This window comes from Xiphophorus hellerii, chromosome 14 (assembly GCF_003331165.1).
Source record: "Xiphophorus hellerii strain 12219 chromosome 14, Xiphophorus_hellerii-4.1, whole genome shotgun sequence".
NCBI lineage: Eukaryota > Metazoa > Chordata > Actinopteri > Cyprinodontiformes > Poeciliidae > Xiphophorus > Xiphophorus hellerii.
The window spans coordinates 1509665-1531713 of NC_045685.1; the positions used below are offsets into that span (position 1 = coordinate 1509665).

The window sequence follows — 22049 nt, forward strand, 5'->3', positions numbered from 1 at the left end:
TACATTCTGGCACTTTATCGTTTTAAATGTACAACCTTTTGGATTTAGGTACAAAATATGTAAATCAATAGCCACTCATGAACTTTATTTTATTCAAAGGAAAAGGAAAATTCACATCTCAACCTAATACTATGTAATTCTGCTAAACTGCCACTCAGACAGAAATCTGACTACAGCTTCACTGTTTCTCTCTTCTTTATTGCTGTTCATTCTTCAGAGCGATGAGCTGCTAGCAGTGCTGCTAAATCATGGTCATTCCAATCCAAAACACGTGTTCCTGTCGCTGCTCCTGATTAAACTCATAATTATGCTCCTCTGTACTGAGCAGCTCTCTGATAGCAAACAACATGTTCATGGTCCACAGCTAAACTATAATGTTGTTTGAGTTTTGAGAGGTAATCACAAATCAGTCAACGACTGCAATCAGCTGTCAATCCAATCACTTTGGTGCAGTACTCAGCTCGGTGCAGCTGGCACTACTGCTGAAGTAGGTACAAAAATCTAAGTACAGCCAGACAGAGCTGTGCCAGATCTGCTAATGGAAAAAGAATCTGGCCAGGGCAGACCTGGACCAAACCGGTTAGAAGCGCTCTAGATGCTTTTCATCTTCAGCCATAAGATGAAAAGCATCTTACGTATGCTCACACAGCAAGTCCTGATGCTCAATTCCATTTTTTTTCCTGAAATCCAATATTTTTTGGTAGTCATTCATACTACTGAATGATGCAACCTTAATCAGATTTCTGCGTGAACGGTTTACGACACCAAAGCAACCCTCATGAGCAGAAGAAGAATGTAGACTAACACTCTGTTTATGGCAGTATTAATGGACGATGCCGTCTGTGAATGGATTTTAAAGTTACTGAGCAAGGAGAGCCGACAGTATTATCACAAGATCATAACAAGACAAAGGAAGCTGATAAAAAGAAACACAACTGTTACTTCAATTATTGTAAATTTCATCCACTATTTATATCCAGATTTACTGCATCTGGCTTCTTCTGGTGCAGAAATATGATGCTTCTCTCACATCAGTGATATAAAGGAGCTTTTGAATGGAAAAAAAAGATTAATTGCATAAAACATTTTCCATCCATCCATCCATTTCCTGTTCACCCTTTGTCCCTAATGGGGTCGGGAGGGTTGCTGGTGCCTATCTCCAGCTACGTTCCAGGCGAGAGGCGGGGTACACCCTGGACAGGTCGCCAGTCTGTCGCAGGGCAAAACATTTTCACATGTTAAAATGTATGTAATTAATGAATCAAAATTAACGCGTTAAAGTCCAGGTCCTAATATAAATGTTTTTTTCTTTGTTATGAGGACACAACTAACCCTGAGGTCTTTGTTGTCCTCAGGGTTAGTTTAAGTGATGGCAGTGAGACTGATGGTTCCTCTCCCTCACCCCCCACCTGCAAAGAGGCCCCAGCTTTGATAAAGAGCACCAATAACCAGGTAGAATATTAAAGCACTCTACAGATATGTATTCCATAAACTACCTGATGTGAGAACCAAGCAGTCAACTGAATGCTGTTGTAAACAGTGTGACTGTTCTTTTCCAGATTTTAGAGGTGAGGAGCCCCATCAGACAGAGCAAGCAAGACAAGAATGAAAACCTAGACTGTGACAAGGTAAACAAGGTCAACATTCAAATGAAGAGTACTGTATACACAGATGGCAAGCAACGGTAATTCAATGTTGAATTATGGTCACAAAGGTAGATTTTTGACTGAGGTCGACGATTGACGGTGGATCAACCATCAAAAATCATCTAATTTTAGCCAAGTAACCAATGTTGAAAAGATGTACGGTAATTGAATCAATGTTGTTTTATGGTTGAAATCTGATGATTGAAAAGCCAACGTCTGATCAACGCCAAACATTGATCAATCAATGTTTGTCACACCACTTCTCATCCCTTTCCCACCTCTCCTCCTACTTTTTAAGTCTTTTTTTAAGTTTGTGTGCACACATTTTTGGAAATATGGTAATGTAAGATAATTGTGAATGACATAATACGCATTGTCTGCCAAAAAATTGTGTGTTGAACACCAGTGAAGAAACTTTTTAATAGTATGTTATAATGTAGACTTATCAGACCAAAAAATGTACACTAATCAATATTGATTCCTTAAGTTTGACTCAATATAAAATCAACACAAATGTGCATGTAGATCCACATTCATATGATGGTTGAATCAACATTCATACAGTGTCAGTTATAGTTGAAACCGTAACGTTGATTCAACTTATAAATCACCGAATACTTTAAATATTGTTTCAATATCAGGCTTCAATGTTGATTCAATGTTTCTGCCTTTCGTCATTTCAATGTTGATTCACTCATGCTTTTCTATCTGGGAAGTTACTGTTACTGTAAAGAGTGCTGTAAGAATGCACACAGCTCCCATTTTCTATACAAAAGCAACTTCTCAAAAATGACCCTTTTATCCTTTGTTTTGGGATTTCTTTGCCTTGGTCTGTAACCTGATAGCCATGAAGCTAACTGCATGTGGCTGTGTTTCCCAGGCTTACCTGGATGAGTTGGTAGAGCTGCACAAAAGACTGATGACATTAAGAGAAGGCCATATACTCCAGCAGGTGAGCTTTATTTGTCAATACACCATTTTGGCTCAAACACTGATGCACAATAAACACTTCTACATCCTGGGCTCCAAAAATGTTGAACAGAGCAGTTATATCAGAGTAAAATAAAGGAGTTTACTTTGATCAACTGAAGTCAGAAAGTGAAACTGATATTTTTCAGATAGGTATTTCTGCATGTTTATGATTCTGACTTAATCTAAAGAAATCCCCAAATTCAGTTTATCAGAACATAACATTATTACTCCTGAGTGATGAAGGACTTAATGAACATTCTGGATGAGTTGTCTGCACTCAGTCATGAATTAATTTATCAATGTGGCATAGCATGGAGATCAGCTTTTTTCTGCCTTTACCTGTGAATATGTTCTGCTACTCCAGAGTACAGTGACTTTCTGCTGATTGTGTCAGTCATAGCATAAGATTTTTTCCTAAATATCCTCAAATGAGTATTATGCACTATTCCAATTTTATTAGAAACTGAATTTTGAGTTTTTGTCAGCTGTGAGTCAATGATCAAAATAAGCATTTGAATTTATTGATATGTGTAGTATGGATCCAGATGAGATTATTGAAATAAACAAACTGTTGAACTTTTCTGTTAAATCTTTTGTAAAATCTTCAGACCTTTGTTCTGCAATACAGTGAACCCTCGCTATTTCGCGGTTCACCTTTCGCGGTCTCGCTGCTTTGCGGATTTGTGTGTTCTGCATTCTGATTGGCTAAACAGTCTCTCCGCTTCTTCTCTACCTGTGTGTCAAAAACTTTGCGGATTAATATGTACATGTACGTAAAACAGCTTGCCAGATTTAACATAATCGATGGTGGCATGTCGGTTTATAAGAATTCTTTTGCCCAGAAGAAAAAAGAGAGACAACAACTACCAATAACTATGTTCTTCTCTCGAAAAAAACACACCTGCACCGCGGGCTTTAGAAGACAAAAACGCGACAGAGCAGAGTCAGGAGGAGCAGTGAAATACAGGTGAATCACTATTTGTCCAACTGCACTTTGTATTTTTTTTCATAATCATTTTTTTCCCGTTCTAATCCAATGACTCGGGTCGCGGTGGGTCGGTGCTGATCTCTGCAATTTGAAGCCTTCACTTCGTATTGATGATTAAAATTATTATTTTTCAGTATAGTAGTTATTTGTAAAAAAAAAGAAAAACGTTTATACAGTACTTTTATTTGTTAAAAAATGCTTGGCCCTGTAAAAAAGGTTTTGTTCTTTGTTTTAAATGTATTATGGAGTATTTCATTGTATAATAATTGTTAAAAAAATAAAGGTTCCTACTTCGCGGACTTCGCCTATCACGGGTTCTTTTTGGAACGTAACCCCGCGAAAAACGAGGGATCACTGTATACCATAAAGTTTATGAGTGGTTCATTTATACACTTTGTTCCAAGCGCAGAGCAGGTGGAGCTAAGCTCAACAGGATGGACCACATGCCAGAACAATATTGAGATTAAAAATGAACACATCATAAATTGTTTTTCCACAGAAATACATGCACTCACATCAATTTCACTGAGCGCTCAGGTCGGGGCTCAAATATATAATCAGCAGCTCAATACAGAGAGACCAGACTGGTTTTTGATCTAACCTCTAGGAAAAGTGAATGTTGAACCGTCTCACTGGCTTTTTCCATCCATTTGTCACGAGAGCTTTGAGTGAACTTTTAAAATTTTGCAAAAAAAAAAAAGAAAATACAAATCTGCTGATTCTGAGCGAATCAACCAAGATTAGCAAATGTAAACATCTGAGGTAAATGTTTGCTGTGTCAGAACTAATTCTTCAAATGTGCATTAGCCATTTAAAAGCATTAAAACTTTTTTTGTGGAATTAAGAAAAGTATTTCAAATTTTGCCGTTTCCATCAACCTTCCCTAATGCAATATTTGAAATTGTGCTTTAAAAATTGTAGAGGTAGAGGTTGATGACTTTGTGTCAGACCATTGGGAATGATTTTCGGATGGTTCAGGGCTAAAGTTGACAGAAAACTTGTCAATCATTCTTTTCATTTTCTCTGCCCATCTGCACTACTACCAGTCTCTCTATCTGAGTAGACTGGTCTTCTTGTCTCTGACTGCAGCTCACAGCACAGACACATACGTACACAGATATCAGGACCACAGCCAATCAGAGTTTTCACTGTCTCCAATTGATTTCAAGAACAGTATGGGTCCAGCGTCTTGCTTGTTCAAACACAGGAAAACGTTCAGTCTCTGAGACTCTTTCTTTCCTTCTTGTAAAAGAAGTAAACATTTATTCTGCTGTCTCCATTCGGAAAGCTGTTGAAGTTTCAGCATTGGTAAAAACATTCTGCTGTTTCTTGTGGTTTCCAGATCGTAAACCTGATTGAGGAGACGGGGCATTTCCACATCACAAATACTACTTTTGACTTTGACCTTTGCTCCCTGGACAGAAGTACGGTTAGGAAGCTGCAGAGTTACCTGGAGACCTCGGGATTGTCCTGAGGCTCTGAGCGGCTGGGCTGCAGACTCTGTTTCTGCTTTGACTGTTCCTGAATAGAATCAAGGTTGGTTGTTGCACTTCATCCAGCCTGTTGGAGCACTGAGTCCAGCAATTCATCTTACAAGTGGAAAGCAGCGGGAGGTGCTGTGGGGGCAGAGCCTGTCCAACAGGAGATCACCTGTAAGGCCTTGTAGCTTCAGCTGATAGCGGAGTGGTGGCTGGTTGCTCTTAACGAATGTGCATATTGATACATGTATGATTCTTGATTTGTTGTTCATGGTGACAAACACATGATCAGCATTGCCTTACAACATGATGTCTTATTTATTGAATTTATTTTGGAGGTGTGTGTGTGTGTGTGTGTGCGTGTTTGTGTATAAAATGGTTCTGGCAGAATGAGACAGTGGAAGCACTTCACAAAGAGCACATCTTCCATCCTCTGAGATTTGACTGTTTTAATTCAGTCTGAATTAAAACAGCGGATCTTTAACTGGAGATTTAAAACAGCCTGATCCACTGGGTATAGAATTCACAAATTTAAAAAAAAAATTTAATTATTACAAATATGTTTTCACACCATTGTGGTTTGGATCTCCAGATGGATGGAGATTATGTCTGTTCTCCATTGTTTTCCTCAAATGTTACCATATAAATAACAGGAAGTCTCTAAATCACAGAAATGCTCAAAATCACTGGCCCAGAATTGGTTTTGGATTTATTAAAAGTTCACACAAAGAGAAAGAATTCTTTTTTTTTTGTAATTATGCATCATAGCAATAAAGCTTATTCTATTGGAAAACCTGTGTACTCCCTTAAAATGGTGCCACGTTTGTAAAGAAAATACATGTTATGTTTTCATTTGCAGAGTTGACTTTGCAAATCCTCACTGCCAATGCCAAGCAGCTTTTGGTAATGGCAGTGTGATGCTGCGGTGTGGGGAGGGGTAGACAAGGCTCGTCATCATTGGTTCACAATGCAGATATATAAAAGATGAACAAGCTGTAGGATATTGGTTGAGCTGACTTTAGAAGTTTTTGATGGATATAACCCACAAATGTTCCTTACAAATGAGGCAGAAATTAAAGTTTTCTCATAACTGTCTGAGATTTATTGCCAAGAAATGATGTTACGTTAATACGACAAAGAAACAAAAGATCAAACACATATCTACTTTTCATTTTAAATGTAGTAATAATCTGTTGCAGCAAATCCTGCCCTTCTGGAATGTCCAGATATGCAATTGTGTCTATTTAGGTTGCTGTAATAATTTTTCTCATAAGAAGTGTGTCTGCCATCTCAGGAAGAGAGCTCCCAGAGAAACAGGAACTCACTTTCTGCTGTCTAACACGAGGACAAAAGCTCTTGATTGCTGCATTTCAGTGGAAATGTCTTTTTTCCCAGAAGAGGGGGGTAGAAAAGGGGTATTGGTGGTCAGGAACTGTTATGGAAGTGGAAAAACGTACCGCTTAATTTATTTTGGCTGAATTGGCAAATCAAAGTTTATCATTAATTTTTAAGAGAAATGTCTCTGGGGACACATTTGCCAGTTACACATGAGGATAGTCTCTTCCAAAAAAACATTATGAAGGGTTTTTCTTACTCTCGCTCTCTTTCTTAGGGTCTTTTGTGTATTGTGGGGAAAAAATAAATGTTTTGTATGATGATCAGAAAAATTTCTTTTCGACGTTTCTTTCTTTCACACAGGAGAATGAATCCATTTCATTCCACTTGTGCATCCATACACACCGACATGTTTTACCTATTCGACTAATTTCGATCAACCCAAGGTAGTGCATCATTGTGAAGTGGAAGGACAATATTTCTATAGATAAAAATTAGAAAGTGTAGTGTGTATTTCTTTTTCACCCCCTTCGCTAATTCTTGATCTTAGTGTCTTTACCAGCTGTAAACATGTAAAAACTGAACATTTAGATCTGCCTCGACAAAACAGCTCAAGCTAGGATTTAATAAAGAACATACTTTAAGGCTTCCCATAGTTGAATTAATCCTAATAAAACACATTAATGGTTGGAAAGCCATTTCTTCTGCTGGATAAGTTTGAAATATCTTTTGCAGTGGGCTTTACGATCATAACTTAAAGTAAATTATCCAGCCTTATGAACACTCAAACAATGCTCCCTTCAATGTATCTTGAAAAAGAAAATTGGACAATATTTAGCATTTGAGTTTAACAGCTGTATACTGTATTTAACTTTTTTTTTTTTTAAAGGAAATCCACCTTTTGTATTTTTGTTATCGGCACCAATGTTCTGTGTTCAGACTGCTGACAGACGTTCTGTTTATTTTTGTTTAATATTCTAGAATATTGTTAGATTTTAATGTTGATAACTTATAAATCAATATTTTGCCAGCTTGCTAAACAAATCATCAGCATTTGGGTTGAGCTTAAACCCAGGAAGTACTCCTAAGTAGTTTCATAGATTTCTGGATTAGATTGTAGAGTTAAAGGAGGACACAGGGAAAATGGATCTTGAGGGTTTTTAGGAAGGGGATGGGGGAAATGGTTCAGAGTCCAGGCAAACCAGCAGGGCATCCTGTTTTATCTTCCAAATACCATTTCCTCGAATAAAAGGGGAGACCTTCGAAATAATCCTCCACAGAAGAGACACAGAGACATTGATTGTCATACTGGCTCAAGGCCAAGGCTGAAGAGAAAGGCTTGCCTCCTACAGCGTCCCTGGAAGCCGGTCAAAAAGCTCCTCAAGGAAGTCATTAAAGCTCAACAGTGATGAAAAGTTTCACCTCCCAGAGTTTTCTGAAAGCACACTGTTCCCAGGTACACATGAAGGATGCGTCCTAAAGGTTGGAATGCACTTTTTATGTGCAATTTGACATTCCTTTTTATCAGAGAACATGTCCTTGTCATATAATTATGTTTTCTGTGTGTTTTGTGAGAGTACGTATTTTCTGACTTAAGGCTTGTCTGCTTTCTTTGCAGATATGTCAAGGAAGAAAAGTAGATAAACAGAAATAACTGTAGAACAGAAAAGAAGCAAAACATACAGTTATTGCCTGACCAGAATCACTGCCTGGTCTTTATTTTATTGCCAAAAATATTCACTCCGCCCTCCAAATCATTGAATTTAGGTGATTCAATCACTTCCATGGCCACAGGGAAAACATGCAGACTGCTTTACAAACATGGGAAAGAATGGGTCTCTCAGTGAACTCCAGCCTGGTACCGTGATAGGATACCATTCATCTGTACAATAAGACCAGCGCTGACATTTCCTCCTTAATATTCCAGGCTGTTGGTCCATCTCTTTAAATTCATAGAGTTTGTGAGAAGAAACAAACAAAATATGAAAAGTTCCAATGGTATGAATATTTTTGCAGAATGAATAACTTCACAGCTGCAGGGAGAACATTCAGATAGTTATAAACCACAGTCAGATCCAGTAGATGGAAACTCCATCAGAAGCCTTTGATTTGTTTTTTCTGCACAGCTTATTGCCATCATCACCATTCAGACACTGACAGCAAAATAAAGACCACCAAAGCATGCCCAGTTTTTCTTAGCAAAGGCATTTCAGCTCCCTGACCACTCTATTATCATCAAATGCACAGAGCTACAATAATTCAGACAGTCGCTTTTGGCTTGCTTGTGTCCCCCGTTTCCACACTGCTGCCAATCGTGTTGACCTTCCTCTGTGTTCCCTCTACAATTCTGGGTGGCAGCCTATTCTGTCCACCCCTAACCCCACCCCACCACCTCTCAGTCACTAAATGCATACAGCTTAGCCTCTGAAAAATCTGATCAAGTTATATAAAGTACAAAAGCAAGCAGACTAGAAAGTGAAGGAACAACTTGCAGAACTTTCAACTGGTTGTATTAAACCAGGCGGGCCTGCAGACGTGGCCCCTCAGCATCCCCCAATCCCCCCCCCCAAGGCTGCCTCAGACCCCTTGCACCACCTAAATGGCTCCAGTCTTTTGGAGCAAATCCCAAACCTGGTCTTTGAATTGGGCAGACTTGGCACCGTTCCTCCTTCCACAGCCTAACCCTCCCAACCCCCCTGAGCTTTGTTCCTCTTGATGGATCTAGGCGGGCCGATGGACCATGACTTCTGGAAGCCCACCCTGTCTGTATGAGGCAACACACACAAATATTTGTGACTAGCTTTGTGGGGACTTTCCATTGACTTCCATTCATTTCTACAGCCTAAATCTTACCCTTATCCTAACCCTAACCATTACATACCTAACCCTAACCCTATCCGAAACTCAATTCACACCTTAGTCCTAAATCTAACCCCTGACCCAAAAATAGCATTTCCCCCTGTGGGGACCAGGCTTTGGTCCCCACAAGGTATTACAAACAAACACACAAAAACACGCCCACACACACACACCGCCACACTGCTAGAGAGCCCAATGGGGAAGAAGGAGGAAAATGTCAATAAATGTCCTGAAAGCATCTGGTGGTCAGAGTCTCATTCTGGACAGATTACAGGTGCAGTCAATGTTGCTGCTGCTTTCATTGTGCCTCTTCTGATAAGTTAACCATGTGTGATGGCTGAGGCGGAAGTCTGGGCCGCTGCCTATTCGGCCGCCCTCAAACACCTGCTACCAGATGGATCCAAGAGTGAACTTCAACAACAAGCAGGAAGATGAGAACAACAGTTCAATCTTCAGCGAATGCCTCATTCTCCCTCTAACAGTTTTATCAAGCCTGGCTTAAAACACTGACCTTTTTGTTTGACGTGTAAAATATCAAAACACATATGGAAAAAAGATACAATTTAAGTGATCATGTTGCTTAGAGAAATTTAAAAGATATGTTTCCGTTTCCAGTTCAGTTGTTGTTCCCTAAAACATGCATGTATTTCTCAGAATTTAATTAAAACTTTTTTCAGATATTTCAGGTGAAAAGGCTTGTTTTAGTTAGCTGAGATCAGAGCATACAGAGAAGAAGTCCACCAAGAACATTCTTCATGGTTCAAAGCAGTCCCAGACCATAACACTACCACCACCATGCTGGATTTTGAGTGTGTTTTTTGTTGGGGTTTTTTGTTTTTTTTCTGAAATGCTGCGTTAGTTTTACACCAGAGATGCAGACCTTCCAAAAAGGTCTGCAAAGGTCCTTCTGGTCTGCTCTGAAGCAGTCCAGAAGGTTTTCCTAAAAGGTCTTTGGGATCATCAAGATGTTTTCTGTTCAGTCAGCAGTGGAACTCTCCTATGGAAGCTGATTTAGCCCACTCCCTCTCTTACTGTTGAATTGTAGACTCTGACATTAGCCTTAATAATTGTAGGCTTTAATGTATCTGACTTAACACCTGATAACAGATTTTAGTACGGTTCCAGTTATTTGCCTCCAGATTGTTTGCATTCTCCACCCTTCATCTTCTGGTGCATTTATTTATGCCTTTGTGTAGCGGTTGACATGACAGAAAGTAGCTGCAGTATTATTTTTACTAAAAAAAATTTGATTAAAAAATGTTTTAACATTTGTTTTAACTGTCACCACAGTTAAAATACACTGCTCAAAAAAATAAAGGGAACACTCAAATAACACATCCTAGATCTGAATGAAAGAAATGTTCTCATTGAATACTTTGTTCTGTACAAAGTTGAATGTGCTGACAACAAAATCACACAAAAATCATCAATGGAAATCAAATTTATTAACCAATGGAGGCCTGGATTTGGAGCCACACACAAAATTAAAGTGAAATAACACTACACGCTGATCCAACTTTAATGTAATGTCCTTAAAACAAGTCAAAATGAGGCTCAGTATTGTGTGTGGCCTCCACGTGCCTGTATGACCTCCCTACAACGCCTGGGCATGCTCCTGATGAGGTGGCGGATGGTCTCCTGAGGGATCTCCTCCCAGACCTGGACTAAAGCATCCGCCAACTCCTGGACAGTCTGTGGTGCAACGTGACGTTGGTGGATGGAGCAAGACATGATGTCCCAGATGTGCTCAATCGGATTCAGGTCTGGGGAACGGGCTGGCCAGTCCATAGCTTCAATGCCTTCATCTTGCAGGAACTGCTGACACACTCCAGCCACATGAGGTCTAGCATTGTCCTGCATTAGGAGGAACCCAGGGCCAACCGCACCAGCATATGGTCTCACAAGGGGTCTGAGGATCTCATCTCGGTACCTAATGGCAGTCAGGCTACCCCTGGTGAGCACATGGAGGGCTGTACGGCCCTCCAAAGAAATGCCACCCCACACCATTACTGACCCACTGCCAAACCGGTCATGCTGAAGGATGTTGCAGGCAGCAGACCGCTCTCCACGGCGTCTCCAGACTCTGTCACGTCTGTCACATGTGCTCAGTGTGAACCTGCTTTCATCTGTGAAGAGCACAAGGCGCCAGTGGCGAATTTGCCAATCCTGGTGTTCTCTGGCAAATGCCAAGCATCCTGCACGGTGTTGGGCTGTGAGCACAACCCCCATCTGTGGACGTCGGGCCCTCATACCATCCTCATGGAGTCGGTTTCTAACCGTTTGTGCAGACACATGCACATTTGTGGCCTGCTGGAGGTCATTTTGCAGGGCTCTGGCAGTGCTCCTCCTGTTCCTTCTTGCACAAAGGCGGAGGTAGCGGTCCTGCTGCTGGGTTGTTGCCCTCCTACGGCCTCCTCCACGTCTCCTGGTGTACTGGCCTGTCTCCTGGTAGCGCCTCCAGCCTCTGGACACTACTCTGACAGACACAGCAAACCTTCTTGCCACAGCTCGCATTGATGTGCCATCCTGGATGAGCTGCACTACCTGGGCCACTTGTGTGGGTTGTGGAGTCCGTCTCATGCTACCACGAGTGTGAAAGCACCACCAACATTCAAAACTGACCAAAACATCAGCCAGACAGCATAGGTACTGAGAAGTGGTCTGTGGTCCCAACTGCAGAACCACTCCTTTATTGAGTGTGTCTTGCTAATTGCCAATAATTTCCACCTGTTGTCTATTCCATTTGCACAACAGCAGGTGAAATTGATTGTCAATCAGTGTTGCTTCCTAAGTGGACAGTTTGATTTCACAGAAGTTTGATTTACTTGGAGTTATATTGTGTTGTTTAAGTGTTCCCTTTATTTTTTTGAGCAGTGTATAATGAGACAGATATTTTGTGAGACAGATCATCTGTGAAAAGATCGATCTCCACCTCTTCCCTGAGGTATTATTGCTGTCTGAATAAATGTACCCAACCAAAAACAACCAATCAGAGCCAGAAGGAGGGTCTTAGCACTGTCAATCAACCTCTTATGTACTTGCTGTTCAATATGCTAAAACCGTTTATCCACCATCAACGGTGGCCATGCTAACTAGACTAGCATTCATGACAGGCTCTGGTGTCAGGAAGAAGCTGTAGCGTAGCAGAGGGGGGACATGGAGGAGGAGGGTGATTGACAGCGCTAAGACCCGCCTCCTGGCTCTGATTTGTTGTTTCTAGTGAGCACTGAGAAAAGGCAGAGAAGTTCTATTTTTCACTGATTATTTGTCTCATACCATGCTGTTTGAACAAATATGTAAAAAACAAGTACTTATAAAAAGGTTATAAAAGTTACATATTTAAAGTGATGTAGTTCTTATTTTAAACACTAGGTGGTGAAGATGATAAAAATCTGTCTGTATTCAACTGGAAATAGAATGAGATTCTAAAGAATAGGGCACTATTGACATTCAGATCCTCTGGTTGTAAGAGCAGGGAGATACATGAATATTCAGCACCTGATAAAATCAGATGCACTGAATTGAGACTGTGTGCTACATTGTCTGTTGAGCTGACTGCTGATTCAGGCTCTTCTGTGCCAATTCTGCCCAAAGCTTTCTATGAGAAACACTTCAGAGAAGAAAAACTGCAACCTCCAAAAGTGAAATTATTGATATACTCCTGTGTTCCTGTCCCTGTCACAGGCTGCTTACTTGCAGTTGTGCTTAAGAATAACACATGCAAAACTTCCTTCCTCATTGTGGAAACTGGAACTTCTCTGCTTGGCGTGGATCTCATCAAGGGCTTGCATCCTCTGAATCTGCTGCTGCTGCTAAGGTCTGCACTTCTATCATGAAAACTACATCACTGTCTTCTACTGCAACACCGTCTCCTACGTTTTCTGGATGTGCAAAAGACTTTGTGCATAAAATCAGTGTCAAAATCTACACCGATTACCCCTGTCTGTCAGGAGCTCTGTGAGTGATGAAATTCAGTGTCTCCTGCAGTTTGATGTGACTGAGAAACTTAATTAATCACCTTCGGTCTCCTTCATTGTTGTCCTGCAAATGAAATCAGTATAAAAATTCCATATGTGTGAATCTGTGAGGGCTGCACAGTTGGTAAGGTCTTCTATATCAAGAAGGTCCAGGGTTGGAATTTTTCGGCATGGAGTTTGCATGTTCTCCCTGTGCTTGCGTGAGTTCTCTCCGGGTAGTCCAGTGTAATGAAGGTCTTCATTACTTAGCTGGAAAACACTTAAAATGTGTATTGAATAATAAATAAAACAAGTACAAACAGATTGAAGTATTTTATTGATTGTGAGTATTTTTAGGCAGTGTCATCTCAGTTGGTACAGTTTGAACAGATATGTAAAAAAAATAGGCAGGACATCACCTATTGATGTCTTCTTAAAATAAAACAAACAAATGGATGACATAAGTATATTGTGACTGAAATGCATTGAAAGATGCTTGAAGGCTTTGTATATGTGTGGCTTACCTCTGTCTCTTCTTCTGCAGTGTTCAGGCTAAAAAATTCCCCGGGGGCCTGAGCATCTTTTAAAGGTTCCAGAAGAGATCATTGTGGATGGAATGGGGGAGCAATAAAACTATGCACTTTAGAAGTTTAATGTTAAATTTATATTTATACAAATGTGCTTTTAGAGGTGCTTAATGATGAATAGTATTTACTAATATATATTCCTCTCGTGATTTAGTTATTTTTGTGAAAGTTTGTTTGTGTGTATGTATTTTTTTTACCCTGTTTCTTGGTGGGTTTAATAGGAGCAGTCATGGACTATAAAAGGCTATTGCCTTTTATAGTAATAGACTATAAAAGGCAGTTGCAGATTGATTGCTGCTGAGACCATAGACCACTGTGAAGCAGGGTTATTTATTTGTTAAATGTTGGTGAATAAACACCTAGTGGGTCTGCAATGTTTGTCTGCCTCAAGTCTCCTACTTAATCCAGCCGCTAAGGGCCATTCTAACATCTGGCTTCCTCCCACAGTCCAAAATCATAACCGCTAGGTTTATTGATTTCTCTAAATTCTCCTTAGGTGTTCTCTGTGATGCCCTGTGCCTGTTGGATTACATTTTGGCTGTTCTTCACGCACCTTAAGATGCAATCATTCCTAGGACTGCTCTCCTCTTATAACAAGTTAGTAACAAACTTTGCTACAGTTGTGGAAGATGCAGTGTTGAACTGGTCTGAAGAAGCAGAATGTAGTTTTGGAAAAAGTAAAACAGCTAGTTGAAAGTGCTGCTCTTTATCTTTTTGATCCTGACCTCCCTACTGTTGTGTCCACTGTTGCCTCTGATTATGGATTTGGTGCCATGCTGTCTCAACTTCAATCAAATGGCACAGAACGCACTGCTGCATTGCAGCAGAACTCTGAGTTTTGCTGAACGCAAATATTCTACAGTGAAGAAGGAGGCTCTGGGATGTGTCTGCAATATGCAGTACTCTCAAAATAAGAGCAGGAAAGACAAGTAAATTAAATGCATCTTAAAATCCATTTTTGAGCATTTTGAATCTGTTCAGAATTCCCAGGACTAGGAATTATGACCATTTTTTTGTTTTGTTTTTTCCCTAAAAAATTGGGACCATCACCCCCACTTCTTTCTGCAGTGGTTTTGTTTTAGAAACCATCAGTTTATAAAATCCTCTAAACTAGCATCACTACGAATGAAATACTAAACGTAGTCCTCCTCATGGCTGGTCTAATATAAAGACTCTCTGCTCTGAGCTCTGTAAAACTTGATTAATGCTCAATAAGTCCAGTGAGGCTAGATGTTCTAATATGGTTGAGAAAGCTGCAGATGTTGTCCAGCCTGAAGGTAAGAAGGTGAATTCTGCAGCTTCAGTTCCTGCACTTTAATTAGAACCAAATGAAAAGGAGTCCCTCGGGTCTCCCCCACACCCAACACAGTCTCCTCTTAATTGACTTAATGGTTGAGTGGTGCCCTGCCTGGCTGGAGCTGGCTTTGGGCTTGGGAGGGGGAATCTAGGGGGGTCTCATTAGCACTTTGCTTTCCACCAGGGCCTACAATACCAATTCATCAATGGCTCAGCAGACAAATGTGCTTGTTAGGGACTCCAAAGGTTAATCATGGATCAACTGGTCATATTTTAAAGTTCACTGCACCTATTTTGACTTCTGGAGAGGCTTTTCATTTTAATAAGTCCTGATCCAAGGCTGATACTTTCAACTCTTGACTTTAGATAAACATCGTGTCTTCCAAATGTTATAATCAAAAGTGTGAAAAAACTTCACTTAAAGAGATATTTTGAACCTCTTTGATTAATATCAGGACCAGCTTATCTTTCAAATGAAACGAGAAAAAATATGAAATTTTAACGCCAGCTGCAGCGCTGCATGTGTTACAGAGAAAACTTTTACATTTTCCTTTATTTATTTATTTATTTATTTTATATTATATTATATTAAATCATATTTAATTTACTTACAACATCATTCTTAGCCGAAGATTATTCCAACTGTGTTCCGAAGTTGGAACACAACTTCGGAAGTTGTGTTCCACTCCGGCTCTCGCACTGGGCTCTCCTTTTTTTCATGTGGGAAATTATCCAGATTCGCCTAAATTTTATTATTGTTGTTGTTGTTGTTATTATTATTACAGCCGATAGTGACACAGTGTGGCATTATCTAAAAATACACCAGTCAAACGCAATATGATAAACGACTACTCGGGAAAAGTTAGCCTTCCTGTGTTTACTCTGTAGACTCCAGTACAGAATGGACCAAAAACGCGTCATCAACCCATTGGTGAAAAAATGACGACCTCCATGGGTGAAAAATATATCAAAAGATGTACTTAAAAAAAGAAGAAGAAGTAATTATGAGTTTTGGCGTATCACAAACAGCATTTTTATTTTTTAGGTAATGGGAATATTGCAACATATTTAGGCCAACATGTTCAACTATTCCTGGATCCTTTTAAAAGAAGTGTAGCTATATGATTATTAATCTGAATAAAAAAGTAGTTGCTACTGTACTTCGAGGAATGTGAAAAGTTAAATAATTAGAAGTCTTTAGCTCATTTACAACAACAATCTTCCTGCTGCAGACAGGTTTCTGTGAGAACAAATCAATCTGATTGCCGAAGATCAAGTCATTGACTACAAAGTCTGTGAAGAAAGAGAAATCTTATATTCAATACACCCTATTTCATTTAAAATTTTCTGTTCTGTCAGGATGTTGTTTTTCAGGAAGTGTTAATGTCATTTCCAAACTACATGTGTTGATTATATTTTACATTTATAAAGAAATTTTAAGGAACATATGAATTGATTCTGAGTCCAAGAATTTTATTGCAGTGAAAATGATACAGTGAAAACATTGAAACTGTGAAAGAAAATGATCTGACTGCAATGAAAACATTGCAGATTTATCTTGTAATTAAAATGTAAATATTAAAAGAATTGTTGGTTCTCTGGAGTGAGGCTGGTTTTATCTGTAATTCTTTGTTCCTGATATTAACAGCTATAGAGCCACATGTGAAACAAAAAAGCCTCGTGCGCAGAATGCCTGTGATACAACAGTGCCACCTATTGGCAAAGGTCAGCAATCTGCTTGATACACATCTGCAGGCCAATTTTCTTTTACCATTTTGTGCAAAAATAACTCAAACACCAGTACAGAGCCCTCCAGGGGACATTGGAATTGTTTTTTTCTTTTGCGTTCCCTCGCAGCATTTGTGAACGTAGGTCTGAACTTTGATTGAATGTCAATAGTCTTTAGATTCGAACACACAGTTTTCAATCTTTTCAGCCTTTAGCATGATTTCTTCAAGGATTGCACATATGTTAAATTTCTCCAATTTTCAAACAACTCTGATCAGCTTTCCTTGCCTCTGCTAATAAAAGTTACAATGCTGCTACCACCTCTTACATAGTGATTTCAGGGTGTTAGTTTTCCACATACAAACTAAAAAGTTCAGTTTTAGTCTGTCTTGATTGCTTGTTTATATTAAGATACATGACTTGTAGAAGACTTCAGAAAGAGATTAATTTTTCTTCCAGTAATGGAAGAACAAACTATGCCATGCAGGCCAGATTTGGAATAGTTGGAGCCTATGACTAATATTACCTGTTGACCATTTCTCCCACCAGAGCTGTGGAGAATCAGTCAACAGAAATACAACAGTCCAGAAGTACCACAGGCCTCTGTTTAACACTGTCCTTCAGCAATCTGTTTTCTTGGGTCGTCAGAAATATCTGTTAGGTTTGTGGTTGAGCCATACTTTTCCGTTTTTCTTGGAAAGATATTCAAAATTTGGAGTTTCAAAACTTGATTGAATTCAATTTACTTACAGAGGTCACCTCAAAGCACTTTAATTCAAACTTTATTTGTATAGCACATTTCAGCAACAAGGCAGTTCAAAGTGCTTTACAGTATATGATAAAAGCATAACAATATTATAACAATATTATATTATAACATAATTGTGAAACAGGCAATCACATTTTGTCAAAGGTCATCATCAAAATCATCAAGCAAATACACATAAACATTTTTTAATCAATGTTCTATTCACTACTGACCAAAAGAAACTAAGCAGGTGGGGTTATAGCTTTGATTTAAAGAAATTTATTTTGCAGTTTTCTTAAAATCTGTTCCAGATTTGAGGTGCATAGAAGTTGAATGCTGCTTCTCCATGTTTTGTTCTGGGGATACAGGATAGACTAGAACCAGCAACATTTAATTTTCTTGTAGAGTAAAATAATTTCAAAAATAACTTCAGTGCAGTTTCATGGTTCTGTTATCTGCCAAATCTTTTGTGCTTTTTGGAGACCAAGTGAACAAATATTCAAGTAACAGTCATTGTCACTGGAAGTACTCAGCTCTGGGATGTATTGACTACTCTTGAGTAGTAGTTTCAAAGGTTTTATTGTGGAAAACTGATTTTTTAAAAATATTTCTCCAGCCCAATTTCATTTTGTAATTTGTTAGGTACTCATTTTGTATTACCTTTTCACAAATAAAAACTAAAGTATTCAGTGTATATCTTTTGAACCATATACTTTAAGATTTTTTAATGAGTAAAATCACCTAATGCTTCTCTTGAATTTATAGTTTCTTCATCCATCTCTACAAGTTGCAGGAAACTGGCCTTTGAAGACAAATTGGGGTTCCATGGCATAGCCCAGGGTTCAGCTCCATGAAGGTTGGTGTCCTGTAACTTTTAGATTAGGCTCTACTTCAGTGGTGCCCGAAGTCGGTCCTCGAGGGCCGGCATCCTGGATATTTTAGTTCTCTCCCTGGTTTAATGCACCTGGATCAAATGATGGCTCGTTAGATGGCCTAAGAAGAACATTGACATTCTGAAAGGTTGTTACTACCCCCAGGGAGAGAATTAAAACATGCAGGATGCCGGCCCTCGAGGACTGACTTTGGGCACCCCTGCTCTACTTCAACATACCAGAATTACAGTTAGAACTTAACTGCATACTATTCAGGCAGAACCAGGATCCCTGGTTGAGACTTTTGGAAAATATCCAAGTTTACTGTATTCCATGCATCATTTGCAAATACTGCTTCCAACTTTAGATTGGTTTGTATTAATTAAAACATTTAAGTAAAATCCAGGTGAGTTATGGGCCAATAAAAGGGCCTTAATTGCTGCTAATGACAAGCACCAATTAAAAACAGTCGTTTCAAACATATACACAAATTTTAACCAACTGTGCACCATTTTCAAATGTACAACCGAGAGGTTTTATTGATTTACATCAACCTGCTTTATTCCATATGCACAGCTTCCATATTGAACCACAAACTCGTTTGCTTATGGATTTCAGACTGTCCCAGGAGGAACTCTGGATTAAGGGAGCATTCCTATTGCAAACTTTAATGGCAAGTATTTTGAGAAAAAGAAAAAACCTCAAGGCAAACAAAAAGAAAAACAGAACAAATGCCCAACAAGGGCTTTATTAAAACACCACTTTAAACATGGGAATGCCACACAGCATGGATAACAAACTGAAGCACCAGGAAAAGAAGGGAAAGAAAGCTTCTTTGAAGCCACTTGAGACAGAAAGAAAGGTAATAAAAACCCAGGTGAATAAATGCAAGATTAACCATAAAAATTTCTAAACATGTTTGGATCCAAGACATTTAACCACTTCAGATGCAGACTTCAATCCTGAGACATCACACCATCCAGAGCACCTCAGGTTATACAGTCTTCTGCTGGCCCTTCTTTCCAATTAGAGACTTGTGGATGTGTGGGATCACACCTGACCAAGAAAAACAGCATTAGAAAACAAAACCACGTTTAAAGGAGGTCCAATATCAAGGTGTCTAAAAGCATCTTTACCTCCACCAGCAATTGTGGCCTTGATAAGAGAATCAAGCTCCTCATCTCCTCTGATGGCAAGCTGCAAGTGGCGTGGAGTGATTCGCTTCACTTTAAGGTCCTTTGATGCATTTCCTGCTAACTCCAAAACCTGGACAGAGTCGGGATGCTTTAATGGACACATAGATCGACTCTTTAAACTAATTTTACATTTTTTAACAATACCTCAGCAGTGAGGTATTCAAGAATAGCTGCGCTGTACACGGCTGCTGTGGCTCCCACTCTACCGTGGCTGGTGGTTCTGGACTTCAGGTGTCTATGGATACGACCCACTGGGAACTGCGTGGAGAACGAATGAAACAACAGTTAAAAATCTGAGAAACAATACGGTTCGCAGCGGATGGGACGGCCGCCGGTGGAGCAGCCTTTGCGATGTGAACCGAGGAAAAGCTGTGGCAATGAATGAATGTGTTCAGACCTGCAGTCCTGCTCTCTGTGAGCGCGAAATAGCCTTTGTCTTGGTCTTTCCGGAGTCCTTCCCAGCCTTACCGCCAGCCTGGGGAACACAGAGAGCGGCCACCGTTTGCAACAGCTCAGCAGATAAGTACCGCCAAGCACAGTTCAAATAAAAAAAAGCGAGTTAACAAACGCTTTTATCGTTTAGATACCCGCTGTTTTTTCAAAGCTATCGGTTAGCACGCTAAGCTACCAGCAGCTAACGGCTACATGCTAATGACAAAAAAAATTAAGAAAATATCAATGAAATACAGCTTTTTTAAAAACAAAAATACATTATGTTGTAGCGGACATATTACCAAATACGATCAGCGATACATACCATTTTATATTTTTCTCAGATAAGACCTTACACCCCAGTACAAAATACAGATTTTCTTGCTATTGTCTTTAGCCGCTGCTGAAACAACTTGACCCGCTCGCCAACCGTTCCTCATTTATATACTCACTTTATCCGGGTTCCTTCCACTAGCCAATCACATATCACATGTATTCAGCCAATCAACAACACCTTCGTGGTAAAGTTCTGTGAATGTTTCCTATGGGTAATGTAGTACTTTTGTTTGAAGGCTCTTCTCTTCCGCTTCTCAACATAAAATATCAGAGAAGATTTTTTTTTTTAAATGTAATGTTTAAAAATATTGGAAAACTTCGTAAAGAATAACTTGTCTCAACTTACACATAACATACAAAATATGTTTTACAAAACGTGTTCATAAATGTGTTGTTTTTTCTCTCCCAAAGGGGAGAAAAAACAACAAAATAACACCAAAAGCTCCCAAACTGAGACAAACTTTCAGTTTGGGAGCTTTTGGTGTTATTTTTTTAGCATAAATAACCTAATGTATGATTATTGTTTGATTATTGTATGATTATTTAGCCACTGTTAGTTTTTAACATGTCCGTGTCAAAATAAATTAAGTTTGTCTCAGTTTGGGAGCTTTTGGTGTTATTTTTTTTAGCATAAATAACCTAATGTATGATTATTGTTAACGCTGAATGATGCATCTGGTTTCTCAACACATGACAGAATTTGTCTTTATATAATCTTAAAATTTCAAAATGTTTTGGATTATTTTCCTATCTTTGGAAAACCGATCAGCATTCATTCCAAAGTCAGCTTTTCTTTTTCCACATTAATATGAGGATGTACTTCATACTTATGACCGCATGAGGTCAGTGTTGGTTTTTATTTGTTTTTATCAAGGTGAACTATAGACTGTCAAACCTTTTATACAGTGCTGAGATCAACATTAAGAGTTTATACTTAATAATAAATAACCCAGTGAACTGTTGCCATCTCTGATAGTTATGCTGAAATAAGCTGGTGTACCCAAACTGCACTGCTGTAAACATCACTTCTCCATTAATAACAATCATTTAATTAATTGCACACAAAGGTAACATGTTTTCGTCCAGTCAATGCTTTCGTTGTATTAGTACATTCTTGTTTTGTATTTTTGTAGTGTTATATAGTTATTTAACACTGTGCAGTTGTAATCTGTGTATTTGTTTGTTGCATTTGATTAATAATATTACTCTCATAGCTTCCACAGTGGACTGTAAAAACAAAGTTAAAGTTATCTTCTAAAACAATATAGTTCACCTAAGCTAATAATTGACCTGGATGTTGATAAAATAACAGGTCTTAAGTAAGTAAGTATAAAGCCCATTCTTTTTACCTCTGGTGAGTCTGTTTTCAACCTTATTGGGCAGAGGCCATCCTAGCACACACCAAACCCCCAAACCTCAATGAAGATGTTAAAACTCCACACCCCCTACACAAGATGGCAGTTGCCCATGTTGCTCGTATCAGAAACTGCCACTGCTAGTGGGTGAAAGAGAGCAAACAGATAGTCATAGTAAACGTTCAGTTTGTAGATGATGGCATCATCCAGTCCGATGCTCGGCTTGTAGACGAGCTGCAGCTGATCCAATGAAGACCTGACTATG

The 22049-nt window shown here is 39.2% G+C and overlaps 2 protein-coding genes across 5 annotated transcripts in view; one reads left to right on the top strand and one right to left on the bottom strand.

Moving 5' to 3' along the window:
• The window catches only part of mllt3 (MLLT3 super elongation complex subunit), a 75675-nt gene extending 68936 nt beyond the window's left edge, over positions 1 to 6739 (top strand). For all 3 annotated transcript variants that reach the window (XM_032583233.1, XM_032583235.1, XM_032583234.1), the window contains 4 exons: positions 1356 to 1452; positions 1560 to 1628; positions 2527 to 2598; positions 4949 to 6739. In XM_032583233.1, the coding sequence (XP_032439124.1) occupies positions 1356 to 1452; positions 1560 to 1628; positions 2527 to 2598; positions 4949 to 5080 (370 nt within the window). In that variant the 3' untranslated portion in view covers positions 5081 to 6739. The remainder of the gene's footprint in view (positions 1 to 1355; positions 1453 to 1559; positions 1629 to 2526; positions 2599 to 4948) is intronic.
• Positions 6740 to 19182: 12443 nt separating this feature from the next.
• On the bottom strand, positions 19183 to 20568 carry LOC116732790 (histone H2A.Z). 2 transcript variants are annotated; one of them, XM_032583267.1, is made up of 5 exons: positions 20419 to 20568; positions 20059 to 20136; positions 19806 to 19919; positions 19602 to 19749; positions 19183 to 19521 (listed from the first exon to the last, which is right to left on the bottom strand). In XM_032583267.1, the coding sequence occupies exons 1-5, from the start codon at positions 20419 to 20421 to the stop codon at positions 19460 to 19462; spliced, it is 405 nt and encodes a 134-aa protein (XP_032439158.1). In that variant the 5' UTR covers positions 20422 to 20568; the 3' UTR covers positions 19183 to 19459. The 2 variants fall into 2 exon arrangements, with proteins under 2 accessions (XP_032439158.1, XP_032439159.1); XM_032583268.1 differs by having other exon boundaries at positions 19602 to 19731; positions 20419 to 20567.
• Between the last annotated feature and the right edge of the window lie 1481 nt (positions 20569 to 22049).

Excerpts from the sequence above, each read along its gene's own strand:
- LOC116732790 (XM_032583267.1), bottom strand. Across the intron at positions 19,750-19,805 it reads TTGAATACCTCACTGCTGAG|CATCCCGACTCTGTCCAGGT; the intron begins GTATTGTTAAAA and ends TGTCCATTAAAG. Across the intron at positions 19,522-19,601 it reads GGCCACAATTGCTGGTGGAG|GTGTGATCCCACACATCCAC; the intron begins GTAAAGATGCTT and ends TTTCTTGGTCAG.